Genomic DNA, 27,300 nt, shown 5'->3' with positions numbered 1-27,300 from the left:
GGATAGGTATTAACTCTTCTGTAAATGTTTGATAGAATTCACCTGTGAAGCCATCTGGTCCTGGACTTTGTTTGATGTAAGTTTTTAAATCACTTTTTCAATTTTAGTACTTGAGATTGGTCTGTTCATATTTTCTATTTCTTCCTGGTTCGGTCTTGGAAGGTTGTACCTTTCTAAAAATTTGTCCATATTTTCTAGGTTGTCCATTTTATTGGCATAGAGTTGCTCATAGTAGTCTCTTTTGATCCTTTGTATTTCTGTTGTGTCCGTTGTAACTTCTCTTTTTCTTTTCTAATTTTATTGATTTGAGCCCTCTCCCTTCTTTTCTTGATGAGTCTGGCTAAAGGTTTATCCATTTGTTTATCTTTTCACAGAACCAGCTTTTAGTTTCATTGATATTTTCCGTTGTTTTCTTCATCTCTATTCATTTATTTCTGCTCTGATCTTTATGATTTCTTTCCTTCTACTAACTTTGGGTTTTGCTTGTTCTTCTTTCTCTAGTTGCTTTAGGTGTAAGGTTAGGTTGTTTATTTGAGAATTTTCTTGTTTCCTGAGGTAAGATTGTATTGCTATAAACTTCCCTGTTAGAACTGCTTTTGGCGTGTCCCATAGCTTTTGGATCATTGTGTTTTTGTTGTCATTTGTCTCTAGGTATTATTTGATTTCCTCTTTGATTTCTTCAGTGATCCATTGGTTGTTCAGTAACATATTGTTTAGCCTCCATGTGTTTGTTTTTTCCCTGTAATTTATTTCTAATCTCATAGTGTTGTGGTCATATCATACTTGATATGATTTCAGTTTTCTTAGATTTACCAAGGTTTGATTTGTGGCCCAAGATGTAATCTATCCTGGAGGATGTTCCATGTGCACTTGAGAAGAAAGTTTATTCTGCTGCTTTTGGATGGAATGCCCTATAAATATCGATTCAATCCGTCTGGTCTAATATGTCATTTAAGGCTTATATTTCCTTATTATTTTCTGTTTGGATGATCTGTCCATTGGTGTAAGTGGGGTGTGAACGTCCCCCACTATTACTGTGTTACTGTTGATTTCCCCTTTTATGGCTGTTAGCATTTGCCTTATGTATTGAGGTGCTCCTATGTTGGGTGCATATATATTTACAACTTATATCTTCTTCTTGGATTGATCCTTTGATCATTGTGTAGTGTCCTTCCTTGTCTCTTGTAACAGTCTTTATTTTAAAGTCTATTTTGTCTGATAATTGTATTTATACTCCAGTTTTCTTTTGATTTCCAGTTGCATGGAATATCTTTATCCATCCCCTCACCTTCGGTCTGTATGTGTCCCTAGGTCTGAAGTGGGTCTCTTGTAGACAGCATATATATGGGTCTTGTTTTTGTATCTATTCACCTAGTGTTTTTTGATTGGAGCGTTTAATCCATTTACATTTAAGGTGATTATCGATATGTATGTTCCTATTGCCATTTTCTTGTTTTGGATTTGTTTTTGTAGGTCTTTTTTCTTCCCTTTCTCTTTTTTTCTTCTCTCTTGTGATTTGATGACTATCTTTAGTGCTGTGTTTGGTTGCTTTTTCTTTTTTGTGTGTGTATCTATTGTAGTTTTTTGGTTTGCATTTCCTGCCTAGAGAACTTCCTTTAGCATTTGTTGTAAAGCTGTTTGGTGGCACCGAATTCTCTTAAATTTTGCTTGTCTGTAAAGCTTTCTATTTTTCTGTCGCATCTGAATGAGAGCCCTCCTGGATAGAGTATTCTTGGTTGTAGGTTTTTCCCCTTTCATCACTTTAAATATATCGTGCCATTCCCTTCTGTCCTGCAGAGTTTCTGCTGAAAAATCAACTGATAACCTTATGGGGATTCCCTTGTATGTTGTTTGTTGCTTTTCCCTTGTTGCTTTTAATATTTTTTCTTTGTATTTAATTTTTGTCAGTTTGATTAATATGTGTTTCGGCCTCCTCTTTGGTTGTATCCTGGATGGGACTCTCTGCACCCCCTGGGCTTGGGTGACTTCTTTCCTTTCCCGTGTTAGAGAAGTTTTAGGGTATAATCTCTTCAAATAGAAGAGATTTCTATTTGAAATCTGTTTGCAATCTCCTCAGGCCCTTTCTCTTTCTCTTCTTCTTCTGGGATCCATCTAATGCAAATGTTGGTGTGTTTAATGTTGTCCCAGAGGTCTCTGAGACTGTTCTCATTTCTTTTTTCTTTTTCTAACGTTCATTTATTTATTTGGCTGCACCAGGTCTTAGTTGTGGCATGTAGGATCTTCAATGCTGCATGTAGGATCTTTAGTTGCAGCATGTGGGATCTTTAGTTGTGGCATGTGGGATTTTTTAGTTGTGGCATGTGGGATCTTTAGTTGTGGCATGTGGGATCTTTTTTTAAAAAATTAATTATTTATTTGGCTGTGTTGGGTCTTCGTTGCTGCACACGGGCTTTCTCTAGTTCCAGCAAGCAGGGGCTACTCTTCGTTGCGGTACGTGGGCTTCTCATTGTGGTGGCCTCTCTAGTTGTGGAGCACGGGCTCTAGGCGCATGGGCTTCAGTAGTTGTGGCACACAGGCTCAGTATTTGTGGCTCATGGGCTCTAGAGCACAGGCTCAGTAGTTGTGGCACACGGGCTTAGTTGCTCCGTGGCATGTGGGATCTTCCTGGACCAGGGCTCGAACCCATGTCCCCTGCATTGGCAGGTGGATTCTTAACCACTGCGCCACCAGGGAAGTCCTGCATGTGGGATCTTCAGTTGTAGCATTTGGGATCTTTAGTTGCAGCATGTGGTATCTTTTTTAGTTGCAGCATGTGAGATCTTTAGTTGCAGCATGCGGGCTCTTAGTTGCGGCATGCATGTGGGATGTAGTTCCCCGACCAGGGATTGGACCCAGGCCCCTGCATTGGGAGCGTGGAGTCTTAACCACTGGGCCATGAGGGAAGTCCCTGACTGTCCTGATTTCTTTTCATTCTTTTTTCTTTTCCATGGCAGTGATTTCTACCACTCTGTCTTCCAACTCACTTATCCGTTCTTCTGCCTCCGTTATTCTGCTATTGATTCCTTCTTGTGTATTTTTCACTTCAGTTATTGTGGTGTTTATCTCTTTTTGTTTATTGTTGTTCTTTAAATCTTCTCTTTGTTAAACATTTCTTGTATCTTCTCGGTCTGTGCCTCCATTCCTTTTCCAAGGTTTTGGATCATTTTTACTATCGTTATTTTGAATTATTTTTCAGGTAGATTGCCTGTCTCCTCTTCATTTAGTTGTCCTTGTGGGTTTTCTATCTTGTTCCTTCATCTGCATCATATTTCTCTGTTGTCTCATTTTGTCTAACTTTCTGTGTTTGCGGTCTCCTTTCCACAGGCTGCAGGATCACAGTTCCTCTTGCTTCTGGTGTCTGCCCCCTGGTGGGTGAGGTTGGTCCAGGGGCTTATGCAGGCTTCCTGGTGGGAGGGACTGGTGACTGCCCTCTGGTGGGTGGAGCTGGGTCTTGTCCCTCTGGTGGGCAGGGCTGTGCCAAGGGGTGTGTTTTGAGGTGGCTGTGAGCTCAGTAGGACTTTAGGCAGCCTGTCTGCTGATGGGTGGGGCTGTGTTCCTATGTGCTGGTTGTTTGGCCTGAGGCATCCCAGCACTGGATCCTGCAGGCTGTTGGGTGGGGCCAGGTCTTGCTGCCAACAGAGGGACCTCCGGGAGAGCTCACGCTGATCAGTATTCCTTGGGGAATATTGATCCTTCCCCCCACAAGTGTCCTTGTCCCCCACAGTGATCTACAGCCAACCCCTGCCTCCCCAGGAGACCCTCCAAGATCCCTAGGTAGGTCTAGCCCAGGTTCCTAGGGAGGTACTGCTTTGTGCTGGGTCCCAGTGCACTCTTGTATGCACCCTCCCAGAGTGTTTCCCCCAGCCCTGTGGAGCTCCTGCTCTCAAGCCCCGCTGACCTTCAGGGCTGAGTGCTCTGGGGGTTCTTCCTCCCAATGCCAGACCCTCAGACTGTCTCGAAGGGCTATTTTTACGTCCCTATATAGCCTGTGTGATTTTAATATTTTTTAGTGCAAGGGCTGTTTTTCGTGTGGGTGTCTGCCACCTCTTTCCTCAGTGTATGCTGGCCGTTATCCCCTTTATAGGAGGTTTGACTGGTGTTGTGACCAGAGCCTGCACTGGGTATTGAGCAGGGCCTCCCCTTTGGTCTGTGGTTGTCACCGCCCTGTCAGGGGCGGAGTCTGCTTCCTGGTTGTTGTTGTAGAGGCCCCCAGATCTGTTTTGTTTCTGATCTGCGGTGCAAGGTAGGCAGGATTGGAGCAGTCCCACTGGGAGAGAAGCCCCTGAGTATTCCTCCTCTGGAGATGTTCACCTGTGAGCTGCTCTGTTGTGTCACCTTTCACCTGTTGTGTGGGCTCACAGATTACACTGTTGTTGGTACTGCTTTCAGCTCCACCTTAACCGTGGGTATGTTGGCAGTTGGCCCTGGTGTCTCTCAGGTATTGTTTTCCCCAGGCCACCAGCATAGATCCACTGAAGTCATGTCCCAGGACTGCAGTAATCATGCATCTGACCCCTCTGTGGGCGCTATGGGGGCAGGTCAGACTCTGGCCTGGCCCAACCCCTGTGTGTATGTGCCCACAAAGTCCACCGCTGCTCAAACTAGACCCATCTCAGTGGTGGGAGCACTCATTGTCTGTTTGGATGTTCTGCAGCTCTGAGTTTACAAAGCCGGTCACAGGGGTGTAAACCTGCTTCACACAGCCGCGAGGAGAGATTTCAGCTCTTCTTCCTTTGTTGCATGGCCCCGGGGCTCAGCTGTGACTTCAGCCCCACCTCTGCATGTGGGTCACCCACCAGTGTCTGCTCCTGAGGCTGCCCCGGAGCACAGGTGCCCTCCCAGGCGGGAGGGGGCAGAGGCTGCGAGTGACCGGGACACACGGGCCTACTCTAGCGGGAGCCCCTCCTAATAGCTACTGTATTTCTGACTATGCTTGCTCTTGCTATGTGTTCCCTCCCAAGACAGGAGCCCAAATTTCCTGTGTGCTCTGCTCTGAGTGGCCCTTCCTTGAGAAAGGGTCCAGTTGGGGGTGATGGACACATAGGTGTGTGGCCAGAAGCCTCAGTCCCTGCTCTGGGACAGGAGAGGAGGACCCCACGTGCAAGAGCAGAAGGGACCACAGAGGTGGGTGGGGTGGCCAGCAGAGATGCCAAGCAGAGGTCTTAACGGGTAGTCCTGCCATCATCCCCATTTGACAGCTGAGGAAATCGAGGTTGGTTAGACTTGTCTAGGAACAAGGAGCTGGCTCATTGCAGGGCTGGGATTTGAACCCAAGGGGGCTCTAAATTCCTGTCCAGGAAGACCCACTTGGGGAACCTGTCTCCTCCCACTTGGCACTGAGCCTGGAGACCCTCCCCAAGGTGCTCATGGCCTGGCGGGGGTGGGCTCTGCTAGGGACTGGGTGGGAAAGGAAGGGCCTCTGTGGGGGGGGGGTCCCCAGGATCCACAGGGCTCAGTGTACAGAGGAGCAGGGAGAGACGTGGTCAGAGAGACCTGGCCCCAGGCAGAGTCCCAGGGTAGGGAAGAGGCTGGGTGGTCCTGCACAACCCCTGGGGGCTCTGCCCATTCTCCGAGGGGGTTTTGGGCCTCCACCTCAAAGCCCATCCTCACATTATGACCCGCTAGATGGTGGCCATGCTTCTGTCTGCAGACCCAGCCCTGGGGCTGCAGCCTCTTTATTATGCCTTTATAAAAAGAGCTGATTTCAAAACTCAGCTTCTTTGCACTAAAAAACAAGGTTATTTAGAAGATGACAAAATAGATGCGCCATTTAGAAAAGTTACCAAATAGATGACAAATGTGCAGAGCGGCAAGCGGAAGTCTCCTCCCTCTCCTGCTCCCTTGCAGTAAAGCCTGTAATGAGCGTGGCCACCGGTGGCCAGATGTTTGCCGTGCCTTTATTTACATGTCATGTACACGCCTGTTTATGTCGTTTAAAAGTGACTGGTGCGGGATCTTGTGCAGCTGGGGAGTCCAGAGGTGGGGTCCTTGGCCCAGCTGCTGTTAGAGGGGTCACTGCCCCAGGCTGAAGGGCTGGGCCTCACGTGGCTGCCCCTTCCTTCCCGTGGCCTCCTGGGCGGTGCACGGGCATGGTGTAGGCGGGACGCAGTCTCTGGAGGACCGAGACCCCCCACGGGTGGGGAGCCCTGGGGGAGCAGCAGCGTGATGAGGGACATGCCGCCCAGTGGCTGTGCAGGACACATGGGCTGGGGCCTCACCCCCGGGGTAGGTGACTGTACCCTGAGCGCACGCCCCTCCCCTGTCGAGGGGGACAATGAGTGCCGTCTGAGGCTCCCTAGGGAGCTGTGGGCCGGTGCCCAGTGTAGAGCTCGGCCCCCTGGCTTCCTGCTAGGCTCACCTGTCCCCCCACGGGGGGCTGCAGAGTTGGGGGGCTGAGTCCCCAGGCTGGCTCCCCACTGGCTAGCCCTGGGGCAGGTGTCCCTGCAGGCGGCCTTGCCCTGTGGAGGATCTGGTAGGGGCTCTGTGAGTTAGTGGGGTGTCAGTGTGCTCCCCCCATAGCACCTTCTGACCAGAGCAGCCTGCTCTCTCCACGGTGGGAGAGGCCAGAGGCTCTGAAAATGCCATTTCTGATGACCAAGAAGCTTGGGGTCAGGATATCCAACTGGCCAAGGTTACACTCTCGGGTCAACTTTTGAACCTGGAACTGTGTAATCTCAGGAAAGTCGCCCTGCAGCGCATGGCCCTCAGCTGAAGTGCTGGGGGTCGTGTCCCCTCGGGTCCCAGTGACAGCACAGTAGAGCAGCTGCCAGTGCTGAGGCACCCAGGGAGCCCACCTTCCTTATTTCCTCCCACAAAAGGCTACTGAGCACGGCCATGGGACGGGTTCGAGCCAGACAGGAAGACGTGAAGGCAGGTGGTCAGCCACTTGTGGCCTCGTGGGTCAGCAGTCTAGCGATTAACCCAGGGGGGCTTCCTAGGGGTAGTGACACCCGGGCTGGACTTGGAAATCCTGATTTCCTCGGTTGAGTTCCTTCTTGCTGAGACTGTTTCACTATGTGAAAAGTAAAGGTTTGCTCAAGTCAGTGGTTCTTTAACTTGAGCGGCAAAGAGGACCCACCCCAGGGTTCTGACACAGTGGGGCCTGAGACTGTGCGTTCTAACGTGGGCTGAGGGGAGTGTTCTGTGAGTCTGAACCCAACCTGACACGAGGGCAGCACGGAGCCTGGGGGCCACAGACGTTGCAATCCAGGTCTGTCCCCGGGGACTTCCCTTGAGCACTTGCCCTCCTTGCAAAGGATTTTCTGAGAATCCAAAGGCGACCTCCAGGCGTTTGGCAGAGAAGCCAGCGTCGTTTGGGCCGGGCCCCTTTTGCCCTGGTGTGAGGCTCAGCTGATGTGCTGGGGTGGGAGTTGGCTCTCCTTGTAAAGCCCTTGGAGGGGCCCCTCATGGCTGCTGTTTGCTCCGCCCAGTGGGGAGACTTGTGGCCAGAAGGGCTCAGAGGCCAACCCTGGTCCGGGCAAGAGAGCAGGCCAGGGCTGGTTGGAGGCGTCATCAACGGCAAGCTCAGCGCTGGGGGCTCTTTCTGCCCCCTGAGGCGTGGGGAGCAGCCCCGGCTCGGAGAGGGAGGCCAGCGCGGCAGCCTGGGGAGCTAGGGGTGGGGCAGCGGTGCCTGCCTGCCAGTGACCAGAGAGGGTGACACCTGGCCACGGTCCCCGCCAAGGCAGGAAGGGCCAGCTCCTCCCCCCGGACTTCAGCCTCCCTGCCCTCCAAGGGTGGGACTAGCCCAGCAGGCGGGGCAGGCCACCCCTGGCCAGCAGGAGGGGGAGTGCACCCACGGCACTAGCTTCTGAGGCCTCGGGCCGGCAGGTGTGCGTCACGCTGATGCCTCAGAGCCCCCTTCAGACGCGGCCAGCTGCCCCGGGCAGTGAGGAAACTGAGGCCCAGAGGGCTGCAGACTCTCCCGGCCTCATGAGAGCCTGCAGCAAAGCCCGGCTGCAGTGCGAGGTGGGGACCCTCAGCCTCCATCACACTGAGCCCCCAGACTGCTGCCCAGCATCTGTGTCTAACAGGCATTTCAAATCCACGTGTCCAAAAGCAAGTTCCAGGTCTGTCCCCAAGCCCCACCCTCCGAGCCCTTCCCCGTGCTGGTCAGTCTCTCAGGCGGAAGACCGTTCTCCACAGCGTCCAGAGTTGACCCTCCTCCCCTCCTCCTCTGCCATCACTTGACCTGAGCAATGTCTCCCAGGGTTTTGTCATGGCAAAACCCACTGATTGGTTTTTAGATCTTTCCCTTGCTGGGTCTCCACACGGCGGCCACGGTGACCTTCACCCTGAGTCAGGTCACTCCTTTGTCCGGAGTCCCGACGCCTCCTGTCTCACATGCTGCACCCTGGGCCCCCAGGTGTGTATTGTCTGGCCAGACCACTCCCCTGCTGATCACCTTCCCCTACACTGGCCTCAGGACCTTGGCACCTGCTGTCCTTTTTGCCTCGAACCTCCCTCTTTTATCCCAGGAAGCTGCACAGCTAACACCATCAGTCTGTCTCAGGGCCCCTCCCCGAGGCCGCCTTGATCACCCCCCGCACACTCAGTGTTCTCCTCCTGGTGCTGTTTTTCTCCATAGTTTCTCTTTTCCCACTGGGATGGAACCCCAGGAGGCAGGGCCTTCTGTGTCCAGATGCCTGGAATGAGGCCTGGTATGCACAGAGCAGGTGCTGAAGAAACATTTATCAGACACATTGATCAGCGGCTTCGGGGCCACTGAGGAGCCTGCCCGCCCGCCTGTGCTGACATCTAATGACCCCACTCCCGGCCCTGCCGGGGCTCAGGCTCTGCACCTGCACGCAGGCTGCAGGCAACCTGGGAGGAGGGCCTGGCGGAGGTGCCTTTGATGCCTCATGGCCTCATTCTTTTCTCCCAGGAAACTATGCCCCAGACGTCCGTGGTCTTCTCCAGCATCCTCGGGCCCAGCTGTAGTGGACAGGTGCAGCCCGGCATGGGGGAGCGAGGAGGTGGGGTCGGCAGCTCCGGGGACCTCGTCTTCCAAGACGGACGTCTCATCTCCGGGTCCCTGGAGGCCCTGATGGAGCACTTGGTCCCCACAGTGGACTATTACCCCGATGTGAGTGCCCCGTGACTGGTGGGATCGACCTGGGCTCCCGGGGAGGCTGCTGCTGGGATGGAGAGGGAGGTCCCCCATCAGTCAGAGCTGGACGGAGAGGCAGGGGAGGCGCAGGGCAGCAGGGAGCCCCGGCCCTACCTCCTGTGCTTTCCTGCTCCCTGCCACCCTGGCCCCCAGCCTAGGAGAGGGGAGCCGGCAGCGACTTCCCTGCTGTCCCCAGGCAGGTAGGAGGCGACCCTGGAGGAGCAGGAGGGGTCTAAGGGGCAAGGCCAGTGCTTCAGGGTCCTGGTGAGGGTCCACCCGTCAGTGTCCTGTCTCTGAGCTGGAAAGTTTGTTTTGTGCATGAACCGCAGTGGCTCAGAATGAAGAGGGTCGGCCCCTCCGTGCCCTCCTGGGCACACGCGTGTGCGGGCAGGACGGGCCTTTGCCAACCCGTATCCTCCCTCTTCATCTCAAGGTGACATTGGCGCGTTCTCGGAAGAGCGAGAAAGAGTTCCCTTGTCACTTGTGGCTTCCCTTCCGCCTCCAGTAGATGACGTCTCATAGTGGCAGTGGGGCTGTTACCTGCTCCCCTATGGGTGCCCCCTCCCTCCTGAGGGCAGGGCCCTGCGCATGGCCTCTGGGCGACAGATGGGGCTGCGAGGGAGGGTGGGGAGGAATTGCCCCCTTTACCCTCCAGCTGGGTTTCCGGGACTCCTGGCCGCCCCCCCCCCCCACCAGACATATCAGGCCTCCTCCCTCCCTCCTGGGGCTCTGTCCACTCCTCTGTCTGTCCTTCCATCCACCCCGGAAATCCTCTCAGGGCCTGGCTGGGGCTGGTGGTGCCGATGTGGCAGCTGAGGTCCAGGCGGCAGAGCCGGGGAGAGGGGACCCCAGGCCCTGAAGATGTCTGGAGCAGGGCCGCGGTCCCCCAGGGGCTGGGACCTCCAACCCCAGTGCTGGTCTGTGCGACAGTGGCCTTGTGTGGCGGGGGGAGGGGCCTCCCCTTCTTCAGGCCTGTCCCCGGGGAGCCTCAGCCAGCTCACCCAGTGTTGTCCCCAGAGTACTGTGCCCTGGGGTCCCAGCCGGCTTCCCAGGAGAGAGCCAAGGGGCGGTGGAGGTCGAACGGGGGTCCAGCTAGGCATCAGCCCGGCTGCCGAGCACCTGGGCTCCCCGCCTTTCCCTCACGGCCCGTGCCCTGCAGACGTGGGCGGCTGGGGACACGGCGCTCCGTCTGTCTCCCTGCTCCTCCTGCCTTGGGCTCTCCTCTGCCCCTGGCTGAGAGCTCCAAGGTGTAACAGGTGCAGCCTTCCTTCACGCTCTGAGCCTTCTGCTCAGGAGGGGCCCCTGAAGGTCCCACCACTGACGGGCCGGGCCCCTGGAGCACCCGTGCTGCACAGCCCAGGGACACCCTGCTGCTCCAGGGAGAGCCTCCCCAGCGGCCTCTGAGGGCTGCATCGGGGCAGGGAGGGCCTGAGGGCCGAGTCCCGATCTGGGAGGCTGCGTTAGGCTGGAGCACAGAAGACCTGCTCCTTTGGGCCTGGAGTGGAGGCCGAGAGTCCTGGGCCCCCCGCCTGCAGCAGCCATGTGGCAGTAGATCACTGTCTGAGTCGAGTCTCCGGGAGACCCCAGGCAGCCTCCCCGCCCCCAGGTCCGCCCTGTCTGCAGGCAGGGGCCTGGTAAATCCCACGTCAGCCAAAAGCTTCCAAGAGCCCTGGGCTCTGCTCCCTGCCGCCTTTCAGCCCAGACCAGGTGCACCCCTCAGCCTGCACCGCGACCAGGTGACGAGGACGTGTGGCCTTGGGACTGCGGGGCCCTGGTGTGGCAGGTGGGGACGGGGCCCACAGCTGGCTAGTGACCACACAGCGGCTTGCAGCAGCTCCTGATGTGGGGTCCTGGGGCCAAGGAGGCCCCCACCGCCCCCCAGCCAGGCCCTGCCCCACTGAGCAGTGAGGATCTGTCACAGAGCAGGCTGGGCGCCTGGCCCGGGGAGCACCGTGGGCCAGGCCACAGGCCCACACAGGCCCGGAGACACCGCCAACATCCAGGTCCGGGTTTAGCTCCCGGCGTGGGGTAGGGGAGCATCCCAGCTGAGTAAAACCACTGGGACCGCTTGTCAGGGATACCTCTGAGAGCTGCTGCAAAGTGGGGTTTGATCTGTGCCTTGCACGGTGGGCAGGATTTGGGAGCAGTGAGAGAGGAGGAAGGGCATTCGAGGTGAGGTAACCACGCAGAAGGTGACGCTGGGCCCGGGAGGCGGGGACCAGGCGGAGGAGCAGGCCGCGGCTATACCTGGGGGCCATGCCGGGCCCGACTCACTCTTCACCCTCTGTCTCTTTCCTTCAGAGGACATACATCTTCACGTTTCTCTTGAGCTCCCGGGTCTTCATCCCCCCTCATGACCTGCTGGCCCGCGTGGGGCAGATCTGCCTGGAGCAGAGGCAGCAGCTGGAGGCCGGATCTGATAAGGTAAAGGTGAACCCCCGGGCTGCTGCCCGTCTCCGTGCCCCTGGCTTCCCCGCTGGCTCACGCTTGGGAGAGAATGCTCCTCAGGACGGGGCCTGGCTGAGCCCGGCCCGGGCCTCTCCCTGCTGGGGGCAGGTCTGCTTGTCTGGCCTCCTGACATCCCTGGAGCAGGCCTCCCGGGGGTCTGCAGGGGCTCCCACCTCCCAGGGCGCTGGATGGAACTGTGGCTAGAGGAGGAGGGTGGCGGCTGCTGGACTGGCCCCCTGGGCCCGCCCGGGTCTCCCAGGATGCCCCCACCCGGCCCTCCTGGGCTCCCCGGCAGCATGCAGCACCCTGCATGCTGTGAGCCAGCGGGTGCTCACACCCCCTCCCGGGGAAGGGCCATAGCAGACAGTCCTGCCGGCTCTCCTGCTCAGTGCCAGACACTCCGGAAGGGAGGGTCCGGCTCCAGCTGGTGGAGAAGCAGCCTGGGTCACTGCTCCCTCCAAAGGGGGTGGCGGGCAGCACCCTCAGGCTAGAGTTTTCAGAGACTCAAATAGGGCTGTTTTTCACTGTCATGTCTTCTGATTGAGTCGGGCTTTGGGCAGTCAAGATGGGTAAGAAACCACAGCTCATCCCTGAGGCCCTGGGGCAGGCCCGGGGTCTGGTGCGGAAGCAGGGCTGGTGGGCGTACTGTCAAGGTGCTGGCAGGGCCTGTTCTGGATGACCTTCCCCTCTACCAGGCTGGACCTCCTGCCTCTGGAGGTTTGCGGCAAAGGTCTGTGACATCTGTGCCCTCTTCAGTCTCCTCTCCAGAGGGGCGCGTCCCTGGGTGTGCTGGGCAGGGACAGAGACAGGCACCCATTGCAGCCCGGAGATCAGGAAAGGCTCCTGAAGGCGTGGGTGGGGAGAAGCCAGAACAGGGTGAGTGGGAGATGAAATTCTAGGCTGAGGGTCAGCAGGGGGACAGTAGAAGCCTGAGAGGAGCCTGGGGTGAGCCCTCCCGCCTTCGTCTGTGATGACAGGCAGGGCAGGGCCTCTGAGAATGGAATGCAGGGCTGTAGTTCCTGCTGAGTGCGGGGTGCAGCGGGCACCTGGGGGGAGTGTCAGCTGGGTGGAGGCAGCGGAGCAGAGGTGGGTGGAGGGGGGCAGGTAGGTGTAGGTGTGGGGAGTTGGGTCATGAAGGAACTGGGCCCCGAGGGTAGTCAGGGCCGGAACGGTCCAGGGTGGCCAGGCAGGCACGGGGATCTGGTCAGGGCCAGGCAGGAGCCAAAGCGGGCATAGGAATGGTTTAGCGTACGTGAGCCAACGCGGGGCTGGGCCTGGAGGACTGGCCGGGAGAGCACGGCCAGGCATCCCGCACCCCCTCCTTGGACTGTATGTGCGTGTGGACCTGGGCCAGTGGGAACTGGGGAGAGGATGCCTGGTGTGTCTGCGGCCCTTCCCAGCACTTGCCAACCTGCTTTTTACCGAGAGAAGGTGGCTGGGGTCTCTTGCTTAACGTTAATGATTTTGCTTGGTTTTCATCGTGTCCTTTTTTATGGGTAACTTCTAATTACAGCAAATGAAACTAATTTTCTGTGTCACGGTAGCGATAGGACAGGTTCTTTGAAAATGAATTTAAGTGAAAAAGAGAGCTGGCTTAAGGGGAATGTGAAGCAACGCAGGAATGACAAAACCGCAGGTGGACAGGGTGAAGGATGTCCTTACCCAGCAGCTCTCACCCCAGCGTCGGGGCAGAGGACACAGGTCCTGTGGGGGAATGGGTCAGAGGTGTTGCAGAACTGGGGGTGCTTGTACCGCTTGTCATCTTGTCGCCCACTCTGGAGGGTCAGGCCTTGCTTTATCCCCCGACCCCCCCACCCTCCCCAGGCCAGGCTGAAGTCCTTCTCAGCCAAGATCGTGCAGCTACTGAAGGAGTGGACAGAGGCCTTCCCCTACGACTTCCAGGACGAGAAGGCCATGGCCGAACTGAAAGCCATCACCCACCGGGTCACACAGTGTGACGAGGTGAGGTCCTCCTCGGAGCCTGGCAGAGTTCCTTGTCTGAGGGAGGGGTGGGTCTTCAGGGACAGCTCTGTATGTGGTCCCCTTTGCTGTCACTCTCCCAAGAGGACTGCTGGGTGGCTCCATTTGCCCCTCAGCCCCATGAGGGCCGCTCAGCTGGCCAGCAACCGGCCAGACTTGCCCTTGGCATCCTGCGCACGCGGGAGACCCTGTGGCCCGAGTGGGGTGATCCCAGGCCCCACCTTCTCCCGCTCTTTGGGTGGGTGGAGTGGGGGCCTAGCGAGAGGCCTTGTCCGTCTTTCCTGGCTCCCAGCTCCCGCTTGGTCTGCAGCGTTGAGACGGGCCCTCCAGGGAGGTTGGTCCTGCCGCCGGCCCCCATTGCGGGAGCCTGGGCTCCGTGTGCTCAGCACTTTCTGCCTTCCTGAGGGCTCAAAGCCCAGGGAGAGTGGGGCAGAGCCAGGGCTGCTCCCACCCAGGGAAGGAAGGCTCCTAGTCCTGGAGGAAGCCCTTCCGGAGTCCCTCGTCCCTACCGTGGGCCCCCCCTACGGTGGAAAGGCCACGAGAAGTAGCTCAGCTGGCCGCCACCCAGAAAGCCATGCTTTTCATACCCAGAAGCCTAGCCCTGGCTTTCAGCTCCCTTCTCCTCAGGACGGCTGTGGAGTCACCCTCCCCTGCAGCCCTCGGCAGAGCCCACACTGTGCCCTACTCTGCCGTCAGAGGCCCAAGTGCTCATGGCAGGTCTGGGTAGGGGACGTGGGCTCAAAGTTAGACGCGTCCCTGGAGATGAGATGGGTTCCTCCGGCGCGGTGCAGGTCTTGCTGCCAGCCCAGGCCAGCACCTTCTCCACCCCCGCCCCTCCCAGGAGAATGGCACGGTGAAGAAGGCCATCGCCCAAATGACGCAGAGCCTGCTGCTGTCCCTGGCTGCCCGGAGCCAGCTTCAGGAGCTGCGTGAGAAGCTCCGCTCACCGGCCATGGACAAAGGGCCCATCCTCAAGGCCAAGCCGCCAGCCGCGCAGAAGGACATCCTGGGCGTGTGCTGTGACCCCCTGGTGTTGGCCCAGCAGCTGACTCACATCGAGCTGGTTAGTGCTGCAGTGCGCCCTTCCCAGAATGGGCTGGGGCGTGTTCACTGATGCTCACGCTGGCACCTTCCCAACATGACACCACAGGGCCTTCCCCTGCCGGCCGGACCGGGGTGTCGGGAAGCCCGCTTGGCAGCCCCAAGCGCTGCCTCTGGCGGCTGTGTGTCCACCTGAGCAGAGGGTTTCTTGGTACCTGGGTCCCCAGGATCACGGCAGCCCCATGTTAACGGGAGGGGCTGGGGCGATGGGGACTGCAGTGGCCTCAGGATGGAAGAGCAGCTTGGGAAGAGGTGAAGGGTTTCAAGGGGGACGGCTCTCCCCGCCCCGTCCCCTCATCCTGCTTGTGCCCGGGCTGGGCAGGGGCCCTGCACATAGCAGCCGCTGCTGAGGCTCTCGCCTCCCAGGGGAGGGCCTTCCAGACCCTGGGGTACATCTGGGGGGCCTGCCCACTGTCTGGGTGCTCTGATCGAGGAGGGGCCATGGCTGAGGGGCACGCCTGCAGGGAGGCCGTGACTGCTGCTCTGACACGCCCTCCATGCTGCGTGTGGGGCCTGCCTGAGGGTGGCAGGCTTGTCACTCCTCCTGGGCTGTCTCCCCGTTTCATCCAGGAGAGGGTCAGCAGCATCCACCCTGAGGACCTGATGCAGATCGTCAGCCACATGGACTCTCGGGACAAGCATAGGGTGAGGGGCTGCGGCGTGCTCCAGGGTGGCCGGGGGAGGGTGCGGGGGCCTCGCCCAGACGCCTGAGCGCCTCCGGAGTGTCGGGCCTCACAACCTGACGATGCACGTAGGTCTGGCCTTGCAGCGCCTGCCCCACAGCTCAGTGGACAGCCACGCAGGATGCTGCATGCTGCCGGGGAGCCCTGGAGGGCCAGGTGGGGGCATCCTGGGAGACCTGGGCGGGCCCAGGGGGCCAGTCCAGCAGCCACCCCCCTCCTCCTCTGGCCACAGCTCCTTCTGAGGGCTCTGAAGGTGGGGCTGGGGCGGCAGCTACGGGCAGGGTCCTCGGGCTCCCTGTGACCTGCTGTGTCCCTACAGTGCCGAGGAGACCTGATTAAGACCTACAGCCTGGAGGCCTACGACAACTGGTTCAACTGCCTCAGCATGCTGGTGGCCACCGAGGTGTGCCGGGTAAGTGCCGTGCGGCGCACACAGCAGCAGGGCCGGCCTCATCTCCTCCTGACCCCACCGTGCCGCCTGGGGCTCTGACCCCTGTACCCCGCAGGGGACGGAACTTTGCAAGTGGAGATAGGAAGTTTTTATTGCCAGGGCCTTGGGAGCGCCAACCCCCAACAGTAATGCCTGAAATTACAACAGAGACCCATCCGGGGAGGCAGCCTGTGCCCAGCGTGGCCTGTCAGCTCATCTGGGTCTCCCTTGGTCCTCTCAGACTACCCTCCCGCCTCTGCCCAGCATCGAAAATGCCACGGCTGCATTTCCTGCCTCTGCAGCCTGCGAGAATCCCTCCACCCCCGGCATGACAGCTCTGAGGGCCCAGGGCAGCTCCCTCCTGGGGAGGCCCCTCCCTAGGCCCAGGGCACTGCCCTTTGGGGGCTGGTGTGGTAGGGGATGACCCCTGGTGGGGACCGCGCTGAGCAGTCTGGCTGCCCTCCAGGTGGTGAAGAAGAAGCATCGGACTCGCATGCTGGAGTTCTTCATCGATGTGGCCCGAGAGTGCTTCAACATCGGGAACTTCAACTCCATGATGGCCATCATCTGTGAGTGTGCGGGCCCCAGGGGCTCCCCCTCCAGCACGGTGTGGCCCATCTCCTCCCGCCCTGACCCTAGCTGTCGCCCCCCCCGCAGCTGGCATGAACCTCAGTCCTGTGGCAAGGCTGAAGAAAACCTGGTCCAAAGTCAAGACGGCCAAGTTCGACGTCTTAGAGGTAGGCACCCTGTCTTGTCCCGAGTCAGCCTGAGGAGGGCTGGGCGTCCCATCACGCTCTGGCCCCTTGCTGAGGGCCTGCTGCCCCGAGTGCCGTCTGATGTTGGGTGTGTCTGCTGACCTGGCCGCGGCGCCCCCAGAAGGCAGGTAGCCCATGCTCTCCTCGGCCCTTGGGCCTTGAGTCAGAACTGGCATCGCCTAAAGCAAAGCTTGGGGGAAAGATCAGCAAGGAGTTTGTCGGCAAAAGCAGGCCGACAGCCCCAGGTTGGGCAGTGCCTACCAAGCAGAGACTGGCCTTTTTCTCGTTCGACTTCCATGGTCTCGGACCGTCTGGGGGGCCCAGGGGCTGAGAGGCGAGTCTACAGCCTTGACCAGATGTATTTGATCAGAGAATCCAGTTTTTGCAAGTGTGTGTCTTGTGGAGCTGGTCAGGTTTGGGAGGTGTCTGTGAAAGCACAAGGGCAAAGGAAGGTTTTGAAAGGAAGGAGGGGAGACCCAGACTTAGCAGGGCAGGGAGGAGGTGTGTGTGAGCTTCAAGATTTCTCTACAGCTTGCCCCGTGACGCCTGGACCCAAAGCCAGAAAGTCCCAGCCCAGTGCTCAGACACGTGCCTCTGGGCTTCCTTCCCCTGTGCTCACTCCTGGAGAGGCGGCCTCTTCTGGTGATGGTACAGGGCCACCCTGAGCTGTTTCCTGTAAAGGGGCCTCCTGAGCAGCTCTGAGGGGTGCAGGGGGAGCAGTGCCCACCATATCCTCCCGTCTGCCCACAGCACCACATGGACCCATCCAGCAACTTCTGCAACTACCGCACAGCCCTGCAGGGGGCCACACAGAGATCCCAGATGGCCAATAGCAGCCGGGAGAAGATCGTCATCCCTGTGTTCAACCTCTTCGTTAAGGACATCTACTTCCTGCACAAAATCCACACCAACCACCTGCCCAATGGACACATTAACTTCAAGGTCAGCTCAGCCCCCTTGTGGTCTGAGGGGAGGGGGCCAGGCTGTCCCAGCACAGGGTAGGGCAGACTTCCTGGCCTTGCTTTAGGACAGGCAGAATCCGTCTGTGCCATGAGAGCTGCCAGGCCGAGGCCCTGTGGCAGAAGGGCCTTTTAGGACTGAAGGCTCCAGGGTGGGTCATGGGTGCCGTGACCTCAAGGTATGAGGGTGGCCCCAGTTCTGGGTGGATGATCTGGTTACAGTGCTAGGAGCCCGAGGGCCCCAGAGTGAGATCCTGGGGTGTTCTGGTTGGTGGGGCTGTGCTGGGTGTGGCTGGGACGCCTGCCTCAGCCTGGAGTGACAGATGAGGGGCTTCTTGGGGGTCATGCACAGCAGAAGCACAGACCTGGCTGCAGCCCGGTGGCTCAGGCGGAGGGCAGGACTGAATGGCCTTGGAGACACCGGCTGGCCCTGTTGTACAGAGTACTTCCACGGCTACGGAGTCAGCTTTGTAGGGCCACCGTCCAGTCTCTCTGGGACCAGGGAAATGATCAGCTGACCAAAGCCAGAGCCTACGTCCCCTGCCCTAACCAGGGTTTTCAAGCTTAAGGTGACAAATGAACATCCAGTTGGTCTTCTGCCCCTTCAGAAATTTTGGGACATCTCCAGACAGATCCATGAGTTCATGACATGGACACAGGTAGAGTGTCCCTTCGAGAAGGACAAGAAGATTCAGAGTTACCTGCTGACGGCTCCCATCTACAGCGAGGAAGGTGAGGTCCACCTCTGCACACTGTAGAGGTCACCCTGACTTGGGCAGGGTGCCCTTCCAGGGTTGTTATTCCCATGCTACGCTGGGGAAGCTCAGCTCACAGGGGTGAGTGCATGAGGGTGGGCCATGGATAAGGACAAGAAAAGATCAGGCTCCCGAGGCCACTTGAGAGAGCCAGTACGTGGTTGGGCCAGTGCTGCAGAACCAGGAAACGTCTGAGTCCCCAGGCAGGTTGCCAGGAACCCCATGCAGCAGAGGCCTGTGGACCAGCCGAGGCCCGAAGTTGCTGCCCCCTTGGTTTAGGAGTTCGTTCCCGGGCCTCGCTCCACCCTGGGAGGGAGAGTTTGAGAAGGGATAACCGGGGTGGGAGGCAGACTGACCGGGTGTGGACATGGCTTCTGCGGGGCTTCTCGTCTCTCAGCTCTCTTCATCGCCTCCTTCGAAAGTGAAGGTCCCGAGAACCACATGGAAAAGGACAGCTGGAAGACCCTCAGGTAGGAGAACTCCAGCAGCAGTCCGGTGAGCCCCCAAGACCAGCCCCATACCAGAGTCTACAAGGAAGGGAAAGGATGGGGTGGGGGTAGGCATGATGGGTCTGCCCTTTTGAAAGGCGGCCGAGGGCACCTCTCCGCAGACCGGGGAGAGGAAGGCATCCCCGGTACAGGCTGAGGACTTGGGGTTTGAACGTCCCTGACCCCTCCCTCAATGGGCGGTTCTAGGCAGCCGGGCCTTCCCCTAGTAGCACAAGCCTGCCCTCTGCTTGCTCAGGGGAAGGGCCTGCCCGCCTGACCACTTCCTCGTTCCCTGCTCACCTTTAGGACCACTCTCCTTAACAGAGCCTGAAGGCACGGATGCAGCCTGCAGACGCTGGGATTAAGCACACCTACGTACTGAGTTTTAATCTTGAGTGATAATGGGCTGAGATGAGGCCTCACTGGTTGGGGTCCATTTTGTACATAACTTTTATGAAAAAAAAAGAAGTAATTATTTCATGCATCAACCTTTGGCACTTAAAGCTTTTTGTTTATGACAGGGCAGGGCCCTGCTTTGGGGAGGGGTGGGGAAAGAGTATCATGGGAGATGGCATCCATGATAACATCTTATTCTAATGAAATGTAGATTTTTATTTTCTACTTTTGATTATTAACAAACATCTTACAAAAAAAATACTTAAAAAAACCCAACCAAAACCAACGTGAGCCCTGCCTCCTTTCCAGCCAGTGTCTCTGATGTCGGGGTGAGTGCCTTAGAGGGTTCTGGCAGGCCCGTTCTCGCCTGCAGCCAGTGCCGCTGGAGGCACCGGGGAAGCTCTGCCCTCAAAGCGCAGGCCCACAAGGTTCTGGCAAGAAGGGCTCGGGTGGCCCGGAGGTCTCATTTGCGTACTTCCAGAAGTGAACCTTGAATACGGGCTTTCCAAAGTTTACATTTTCATTTTCCTTTATCAGGGATTTATGGGGGTTGGGGGGAGGGCAGGGGGACACCTGGCAGCATATTTTCTGTTGGAAGATGTCTGGCAAATTGTTCTTCACCTACATTTTAGGAAAAGAGAAAATCTAAAATAACGTAAGGAGGGAGTCATGGAATTGTCCGTTTTCCAGGCTGTAACTTTGACACACTTACTTACTTAGCTGTAATGAAGCGAATACAAAGTATAATTAAGGATGGGGACGTATAAAGCCATCTTGAAACTCAAGTACAAAGTCAAAAGAAGCAACTTACAAATCAGTATCCTCCTTCCCTCTGGGTGGGGGATTGAGCTCCCCTAACGGAGTGTGAAACATGGAAGGTTAGCCAGGCCAGTATCTGCTGGAGCCCACTCACATAAAGCTGCCCAACATTTGGAGGTATTTTCCACACCCGAACTCGAGGAGTACTCTCCATTTTCTGACTTCCCGGCCATGGGACAGTGACAGCCCTGCTCCCTCCAAGGCCAGAAATGGGCAATCCATGCTGACTGTATCTCCCTCATGGCGGGGCTGTCATTCCATCCAAGCAGATTTGGAACTACTCACCCTGTTTCTCTCCACATGGCTGGCTTCCACCGGAGCCTCCAGCTGGCAGGCCTGGGTAAGGACAGTTAGTTGCTAATTCCCAAAACTCCTAGGAGAGCCTGGAGATGTGAAGGCGAGGCCTCAGGGGGAGGTGGCTCCATGATCCGCTGCTCATGTCGCCCTCAGCCCAGGGTGGAGCAAGGATATTTACACTGTATTGTCACAGTGTTTTTGCACTTTCCAGACGTTCTAGATAGTACATATTGTATATTGACAGTACATATTGCTTTGTTTATGTATTTGAGATAAAGAAAGGTTTAAAACTTGAGAATATATATTTGGAATACAATGTTAGAACCTTTTCTGTCCATGTGTTAAGGAGCTTTCACATCAGTGTGCGCTTCACTTGGTCATCAGTTCTAGTACCGACCTGACACAGTGCTACATTTGCTACTTTATTTTCCCAATTTGACACATACCCTATGATGTTTTGGTATTTCGAGATGAACTCTGCGTATAAAGCTGTACTTTATAATAATAAAGGATGTCAACTGTTGGTGTGACTGGACGTACTTGCATCAATAAAAGAACATGTTGCTCCCCTCGTGTGCCTGTTCTCTGTGCGCGGTTCTGTGTTGGCAGGAGGCTTGGGGATGCCAGGGCCAGGGGGGAGGACGAGACTGCCAGGGCCACCACGGGCCTTTCAGAGATGGAGCAGGGAGCTCTCACCTCCACATTCTGACAAAGGGCTTTTCAAATAAACATTGCAAAACAAAACAAAGCTGTATAAGAGGCATGTTCTCTGCTGCTTTGCTTTCCTCAAAGAAAGATCCAGAAGGATATCACTAGCCCCTTGAATTACATGGTCATGTCAGTTCAGGAAGCCTACCTTAAACGACTCTCAAGGTTCCTTTACTGCAGGGACTAACAAGAACCTTCAGTGTCCACGGGTGCTGAGGGTCTCTCCGGGGGCTGGGGACATTGGGGAGTGCCTGCCGACGTCTTTCTGCTGCGCGGTTCTCCTTCCGTTTCAATGGGTCATGCTTAGGAGCACTAAATAAAAGGGATTTGTGGAGGGGCACACGAGAGCTTGTGGCACTGAAGGAAAAGAACTGAGACACTGCTCTTCTCTGGCCTGTCTCCCACTGCCACCCTGTCACCAGTGCCCAGGCTGGATGAGGTCTGCCCACGACAGCTCGCCAGACCTGGCTCTGCTCCTCCAGGGCCAACTCAGCCCGTTCGAGCAGCAGCACCCAGCAGAACACTTTCTGTGCTGAGGGGGTATTCTGTACTGCATCACCCAGTACAGTGCTGCTAGATACACAGAGGGACTGAGCCCTGAAATGTGGCCAGTGTGACTGAAGAACAGAACTTCTAAACTTACATACGTTTAAATAGCTAGCGGACAGAAGGCGAGGCCTGCGGGGCCTCATCACCTGCTGCTGCTCCACGTGCCTTGCGGAGTAACAGCACACAGTAGGTGCTCAGGTGTTTGTGGAGCAAACTAGGACCCCTGTGAGGATGCCTAAGTGACTTCTGGGTAAGTGACAACACTTTTTAGGTCCTTCCATGTAAGGGCCTCCTTACTTTCTTGGTAAAGTTACTTTTGCAAGTTTCTACCTACCTCAGCTGAAGAAGGAGCAGCACATCATCTGGTCTGCATCTTGGATGTGGAGCTGGGAGCAGGACGCGAGCTGGCTTGGCTCGGCACGGCCCTGTCCTTCACCCATGGGTGGTTCCTCCAGGCAGTGCTTCTCAAGGTGTGGGTCCCAGCGTGGCAGCAGCAGCAACACTGGGAACTTGTCTGAGATGTTCTCTGGGCCCCTGTGCAGACCTGCTAAATGGGAAACATGGGAGCGGGGAGCCCAGGCAAGTTGGGAAGCTCTCCTGGTGGGTAGGGTTCTGCAGAACATGGCTCCTGCCCACCTCTCCCAGGGGCACGCTGCTGCTCGGGCACTAGACTCACATGCTGTGCACGTGCACCTTCTCCAGTACACTTGCCACCCCATTCTCCCACACACGTTCTCTGAGCCTCCTTACATCTTCCTGGTGAGTGGCGCTCGTGCTCCTCCAGCCTTGCCTCACCATCCACACCACACACTGTCGGCATCCGTCTCACGCACTAGGGCCTCAGCTCTTTCTGTGTAGAAGCCTCTTGGCGTGTAGCTGTGTGGCCAGCGACCAGCGCAGTGTGCAGCTCCTAACGCCATGGGATGACCGAGGGTTACCACCTTTCACTTTACACATGTTTCAGGGGCAAACCTGTTAAAAGCATCAGATGTGACAGGAAGATAAGCTAAGAATCTCTACTAAGGCCACAGAGACTTCTGTGACAAAACTAAGATTTTTATACACCTATTACACCTACACATTTGTGAAACGTGTCAGGTTCCTCAGGGAGGCAAGACGGGGTAAGTGGAAGAGCAAGGAATCGAGAGCTAAACTCTTTGGATTTGAGTCCTAGTTTCCAGTTCCCAGCTGGGTACCCTTGGACAAGTTGTCTGCCTTTTTAAGCCTCCATTTTTCCCATGATTAAAATGGAATTACAATACTCTTGATCTCATGGGTTGTTGTAATGTTATATGGCAGAAAGTGCAATGCCTACTGCATTAGAAGTGGTGTTAGCTGTGTACCAGCAGTGGCACCCTTATGAAACTGAATGCCACTTCTCCCACAGAGAGAGGAATCTTCTGGGAAAAGTGAAGCAAAGGATTATTAAGTGCCCTGCTCAAAGGAACAACTCAAGTCCTGGTCAATACAAATATATTCTAACATTACCAAAGAATCATTTAAGTGTCAAATATAACCAACATATAAACATATATGAGAAGAGGGCTTCCCCTGGTGGCACAGTGGTTGAGAATCTCCCTGTCAATGCAGGGGACATGGGTTCAAGGCCTGGTCTGGGAAGATCCCACATGCCACAGAGCAACTAATCCCGTACGCCACAACTATTGAGCCTGAGCTCTAGAGCCCACGAGCCACAACTACTGAGCCTCCGTGCCACAGCTACTGAAGCCCGCGCGCCCAGAGCCCATGCTCCACAAGAGAAGCCACCGCAATGAGAAGCCCGTGCACCGCAACGAAGAGCAGCCCCCGCTCGCCGCAACTAGAGAGAAAGCCCGTGCATAGCAATGAAGACCCAATGCAGCCAAAAATAAAAATAAATTAAAAAAAAAACAAAACTAAAAATCTTAAAAAAAAATAGAAGAAATTCACGCGAAGTTGGGATTCAAAACTACTTTCTAAATGAAAAACTTACTATCCACCTATAGGCTGGTAACCTTAGATCATGCCAATATAATTTCTATCTTTATTCTCAAAAAGGCATTCATGATACTAGGAGGAAGGTGGAGGGCTGCTGCTCAAACCCCACACGCTTCTATCTCAGCATACCCAGGACTCTCAGGTATGGATCTTCAGCAACAATGTTAAGGGGACAATGTTGTCAAGAATATAAGAAAGTTTAAGTTAAGCACCTGTTCATTTCTGGCAGCATGAAAGACTAAGTGCTTGCCTACTGAAATTGACTAATAAACTTATGCAAAACTTTAACATCCAAGTGAGAAACCCAGAGCTTCACTTTCCAATCCACAAGGGGGATAGAGAAGGAAGTCCAGAACTTGCTCAAGAAGAAGGGTCAAATAGGAGACCCTAGCCCATAAAGCTGACATCCCAAAAAGCCACCCCTCAGTGTAACAGTGAACTTGAAATAAAGCACTCCTACTCCAACCCCACCAAGGGGGTTAAGGAAGATTGCCTGTTTTGAACCTCGGCACTGAATGGAGATGGGGAAAATTTGCCCCTGATAATTTATAACCACAAGTCAGTGAGTTTTACAAAGTTTTGCAGCACAAATCACACTGGTCAAAAAAACTTTAAGCTGAGAATTTAGTTTAACATGGCCCTGAACTGGTACTGTCCTTAAGTTACTCAGCAGAAGCAAACATTCTAACCTATATTCTAGTTTTAAAAGTCTCTCCTTAGCTGTGTCTAATATTCTGTTAAACCCACCTATTGGATTTTAAAAATTCATTTTCATTTCTAGACGCTCTATTTGGTTCTTTTCCAAATCCATTTGGACAAAATTCTGTATAAATTACCAGAATGTAACACAGAGAGACAAAGATTGGAAAATATGAAACAGGTTTAACGTATGTTATCAGAGTTACAGAAGGAAAGAGAGAGAGAACAAGGCAGAGACAATGAAAATGAAATAGCTGAGAATCTTCCAGAATTGACAAAAGACAATCCAAGAAGCCCAAAGATTCTGAAGCAGGATAAAAAACAAAAAACAAAAACAAAATCTGCACACAGACATATCATGGTGATACAAAACAGAGATAAAGAAGAGGTTTTAAAGACAGCTGGAGAAAAAGAAGGTTGATTACCTTCAAAGGCATTATCAACTGTTAAGCTGATAGCTTACTTCACAACAGAAATAACTGAAGGCAGAAGACAGTGGAATAATAACATCAATGTGCTGTGGAATTAAAGAAACCTGAGCTAGAGTCAGAGCTGGGACAGGCCTGGAGGGGGAGTTCTCATACCTAGCTACACATCACCAATTACAGAGAGCGCAAACATCTCCATCACAGAAAGGTGTTGCCCGCTTTACCATCAACCAGGAAGAAGAAAACTTCTCTCCCCTGAGCACAGGCCAGCCAGTCAGAGACTACAGAAGCCCACCAATGAGAAGCCTCCATACTTTGAACTCCCAGCTTCCTCCAATGGACCCTTGGGTTAATACAGTCCCTCCCAATTCCCCCTTTTACCTTAGAGAGCAAGTTTCCTTTCCTTGCTCTCTGATTTGCCTATGGTCCACCGTAGTTCACATACCCAGAACTGCAATTCCTCTGGCTATTCCCGAATAAATTCGCTTTTCCTGGTAAAATAACTGATTGTAGTATTAAAGTTGACAGTGCTAAAAGATTTCTCAACCTAGAATTCTCAACACTTCAAAAAATATTTCTTAAATGAGATAAAGATATTTATACACTAAAATGGAGTTTGCTATCAGACCTTCACTAAAAGAAATGCTAAAGGATGAATCTTGACTCCTACTGCATACTATATAAAAATTATTTCTATATGAATCATAGATCTAAATATGAAAGGCAATACAATAAAGCATTTAAAAGAAAACATGAATGTTTCTTCTTTACTTTGGAGTAGGAAAGGTTTTTAAAACTGGACACCAAAACCACTAGCCATAAAAGAAAGAAAACCGATCAACTGGACTTTATTAAAACTAAGAACTTTTGCTTATTAACAGATAAAATTAAGAGAATGAAGAACAGTCCCCTGCCTGGGAGAAGATATTTGCAATATATAAATCTGACAAAAGACTCATATCCAGAATATATAAGTAACTCCTACATATCAATTTTAAAAAAAGCCAATTAAAGAAAAAGGGCAAAAAAATGGAATAGGCATTTCACAAACAAGATATCCAAATGGCCAATAAGCATATGAAAAGATACTCAACATCATTTCCCTGATGATAAACTACACTAAACTCAAAAGGAGATAACTGTACACACCCAACAGAAATTAAAGAGTCTGAATTAAAAACACTGAAAATACTGTGCTGGGGAGAATGTGAAGCAACTGGGTCTCTCATATGTGGCTGGCAGGGGGTCAGTTATTTGGAAGGACTGAGAAAAATTTGCTAACACCTGGCAAGACTATTCAAGAAAAAAGAAAAGCACAAATAAACAGTATCAGGAATGAGAAAGAAGCTATCACTATAGATCACATACATATTACACAGATAACAAGAGGAAATGGCAAACAACTTTGTACATTTCATCTAAAATTTCAAATTTATCAGGATAAATTCCTAGAAAACAGCACCTTACCTAAAAGAACTCAATCGAAACTGACTAGAAGAAACAGAAAATCTGAACAGGTCCACAATCATTAAATAAATTGAACCAGTGATCAGCGATCTTAGTATATAGAAAAGTTCAGGCCCAGGTGGCTTTCAGGAAGTTTTGTCAAATATTCAAGGAAGAAATAATTACAGTCTTACAAAACTTTTCTAGAAACAGAGTACAAAGGAACACCTGTAACTTATTTTATAAGCTAGTAAAACCTTAATAGAAAAGCCCAAGGGTGAGAAAGGAAGTATATACACAGGCAATCTTACTTATGAACACAGATGAAAAACACCTGAAAAAAGTACATATATAATATACACCCCGCCACAAATATATACAAATATGTAAATAAATATGTGTTTGTGTATGCATGCAAACCAAATCCAGCAATGTATAAGGATAATATAACATATCATGACAGATTGGCACTGACCCCAAGAATGCAAGGGTACTTCAGACAATTAACCTAATTCATCAATTTAACATATTAAAGATGGGAAAAAATCATATAATTATCTCAAAAGATATAGTAAAAACATTTGATAAATGCTCTCAAGCATGATAAAAACTTGCCAAGTAATAATAGAAGGTAACTTTATTAACTTAATAAAGGGTATTTATAAAAACACCTATAGCAAATACCATACTTACTGATGAAACACTGAGAATGTCTCCCTTGAAATAAGAAATATGGGCAGGAAGTCCTCTACTATCACTCCAGTCAACACTGCACAACAAATCCTAACAAGCACAGTAAGACAAGAAAAATAAAGATATAAAAACTGGTAAGAAACAAAACTTCTACTACTCATAGATAACAGAAAAATGCGAAAGAAACTAGAAATACATTACAATTGTGCTCAGCAAGGCAACTGAACACAAAAATTAACACACAAAAATCAGTCTGATTTCTAAATACCAGCAATAGACAATAAAAATAAATAAAAGATAGTTACAATGGCATAAAAAATGCAAACTACCTAGAAAAAAAATCTCAAAAAATAATACACAAAAATCCACTGTGTGAAAAAGTATAAAACTTAATTGAAAGACAATAAAGACCAAAATAGATAAGGTCATGTTCAAGGATCAGATAAAGATGTACATTTTCCCCAAAGTGACCTTATAGATTCAATGAGATTCTAATAAAAATTCACAAGTTTTCATTAAAGTTAGCAAGCTTATTCTAAAACTTATATGAAAGTACAAAGGCTGCAAACAGCCATGACAATCT

At 53.4% G+C, this 27,300-nt stretch overlaps 1 protein-coding gene across 2 annotated transcripts in view; it reads left to right on the top strand.

Annotated features, from left to right (window-relative positions):
- The window catches only part of RASGEF1A (RasGEF domain family member 1A), a 178,343-nt gene extending 159,006 nt beyond the window's left edge, over positions 1 to 19,337 (top strand). For both annotated transcript variants that reach the window (XM_082673591.1, XM_082673590.1), the window contains exons 2-13: positions 8,882 to 9,082; positions 11,408 to 11,530; positions 13,379 to 13,516; positions 14,376 to 14,597; positions 15,206 to 15,280; positions 15,638 to 15,730; positions 16,215 to 16,317; positions 16,406 to 16,485; positions 17,254 to 17,445; positions 18,071 to 18,194; positions 18,615 to 18,687; positions 19,012 to 19,337. In XM_082673591.1, coding sequence (XP_082529717.1) covers positions 8,888 to 9,082; positions 11,408 to 11,530; positions 13,379 to 13,516; positions 14,376 to 14,597; positions 15,206 to 15,280; positions 15,638 to 15,730; positions 16,215 to 16,317; positions 16,406 to 16,485; positions 17,254 to 17,445; positions 18,071 to 18,194; positions 18,615 to 18,687; positions 19,012 to 19,036 — 1,443 coding nt within the window. In that variant the 5' untranslated portion in view covers positions 8,882 to 8,887 and the 3' untranslated portion in view covers positions 19,037 to 19,337. The remainder of the gene's footprint in view (positions 1 to 8,881; positions 9,083 to 11,407; positions 11,531 to 13,378; positions 13,517 to 14,375; positions 14,598 to 15,205; positions 15,281 to 15,637; positions 15,731 to 16,214; positions 16,318 to 16,405; positions 16,486 to 17,253; positions 17,446 to 18,070; positions 18,195 to 18,614; positions 18,688 to 19,011) is intronic.
- The last annotated feature ends 7,963 nt before the right edge of the window (positions 19,338 to 27,300 follow it).

The sequence above is a fragment of the Grampus griseus genome (genome assembly GCF_964374135.1).
Source record: "Grampus griseus genome assembly, chromosome: 16".
In the NCBI taxonomy this organism is placed as follows: Eukaryota; Metazoa; Chordata; class Mammalia; order Artiodactyla; family Delphinidae; genus Grampus; species Grampus griseus.
The sequence above is the reverse complement of the archived record's forward strand: the minus strand, read 5'-3'. Positions and strand labels throughout refer to the sequence as shown.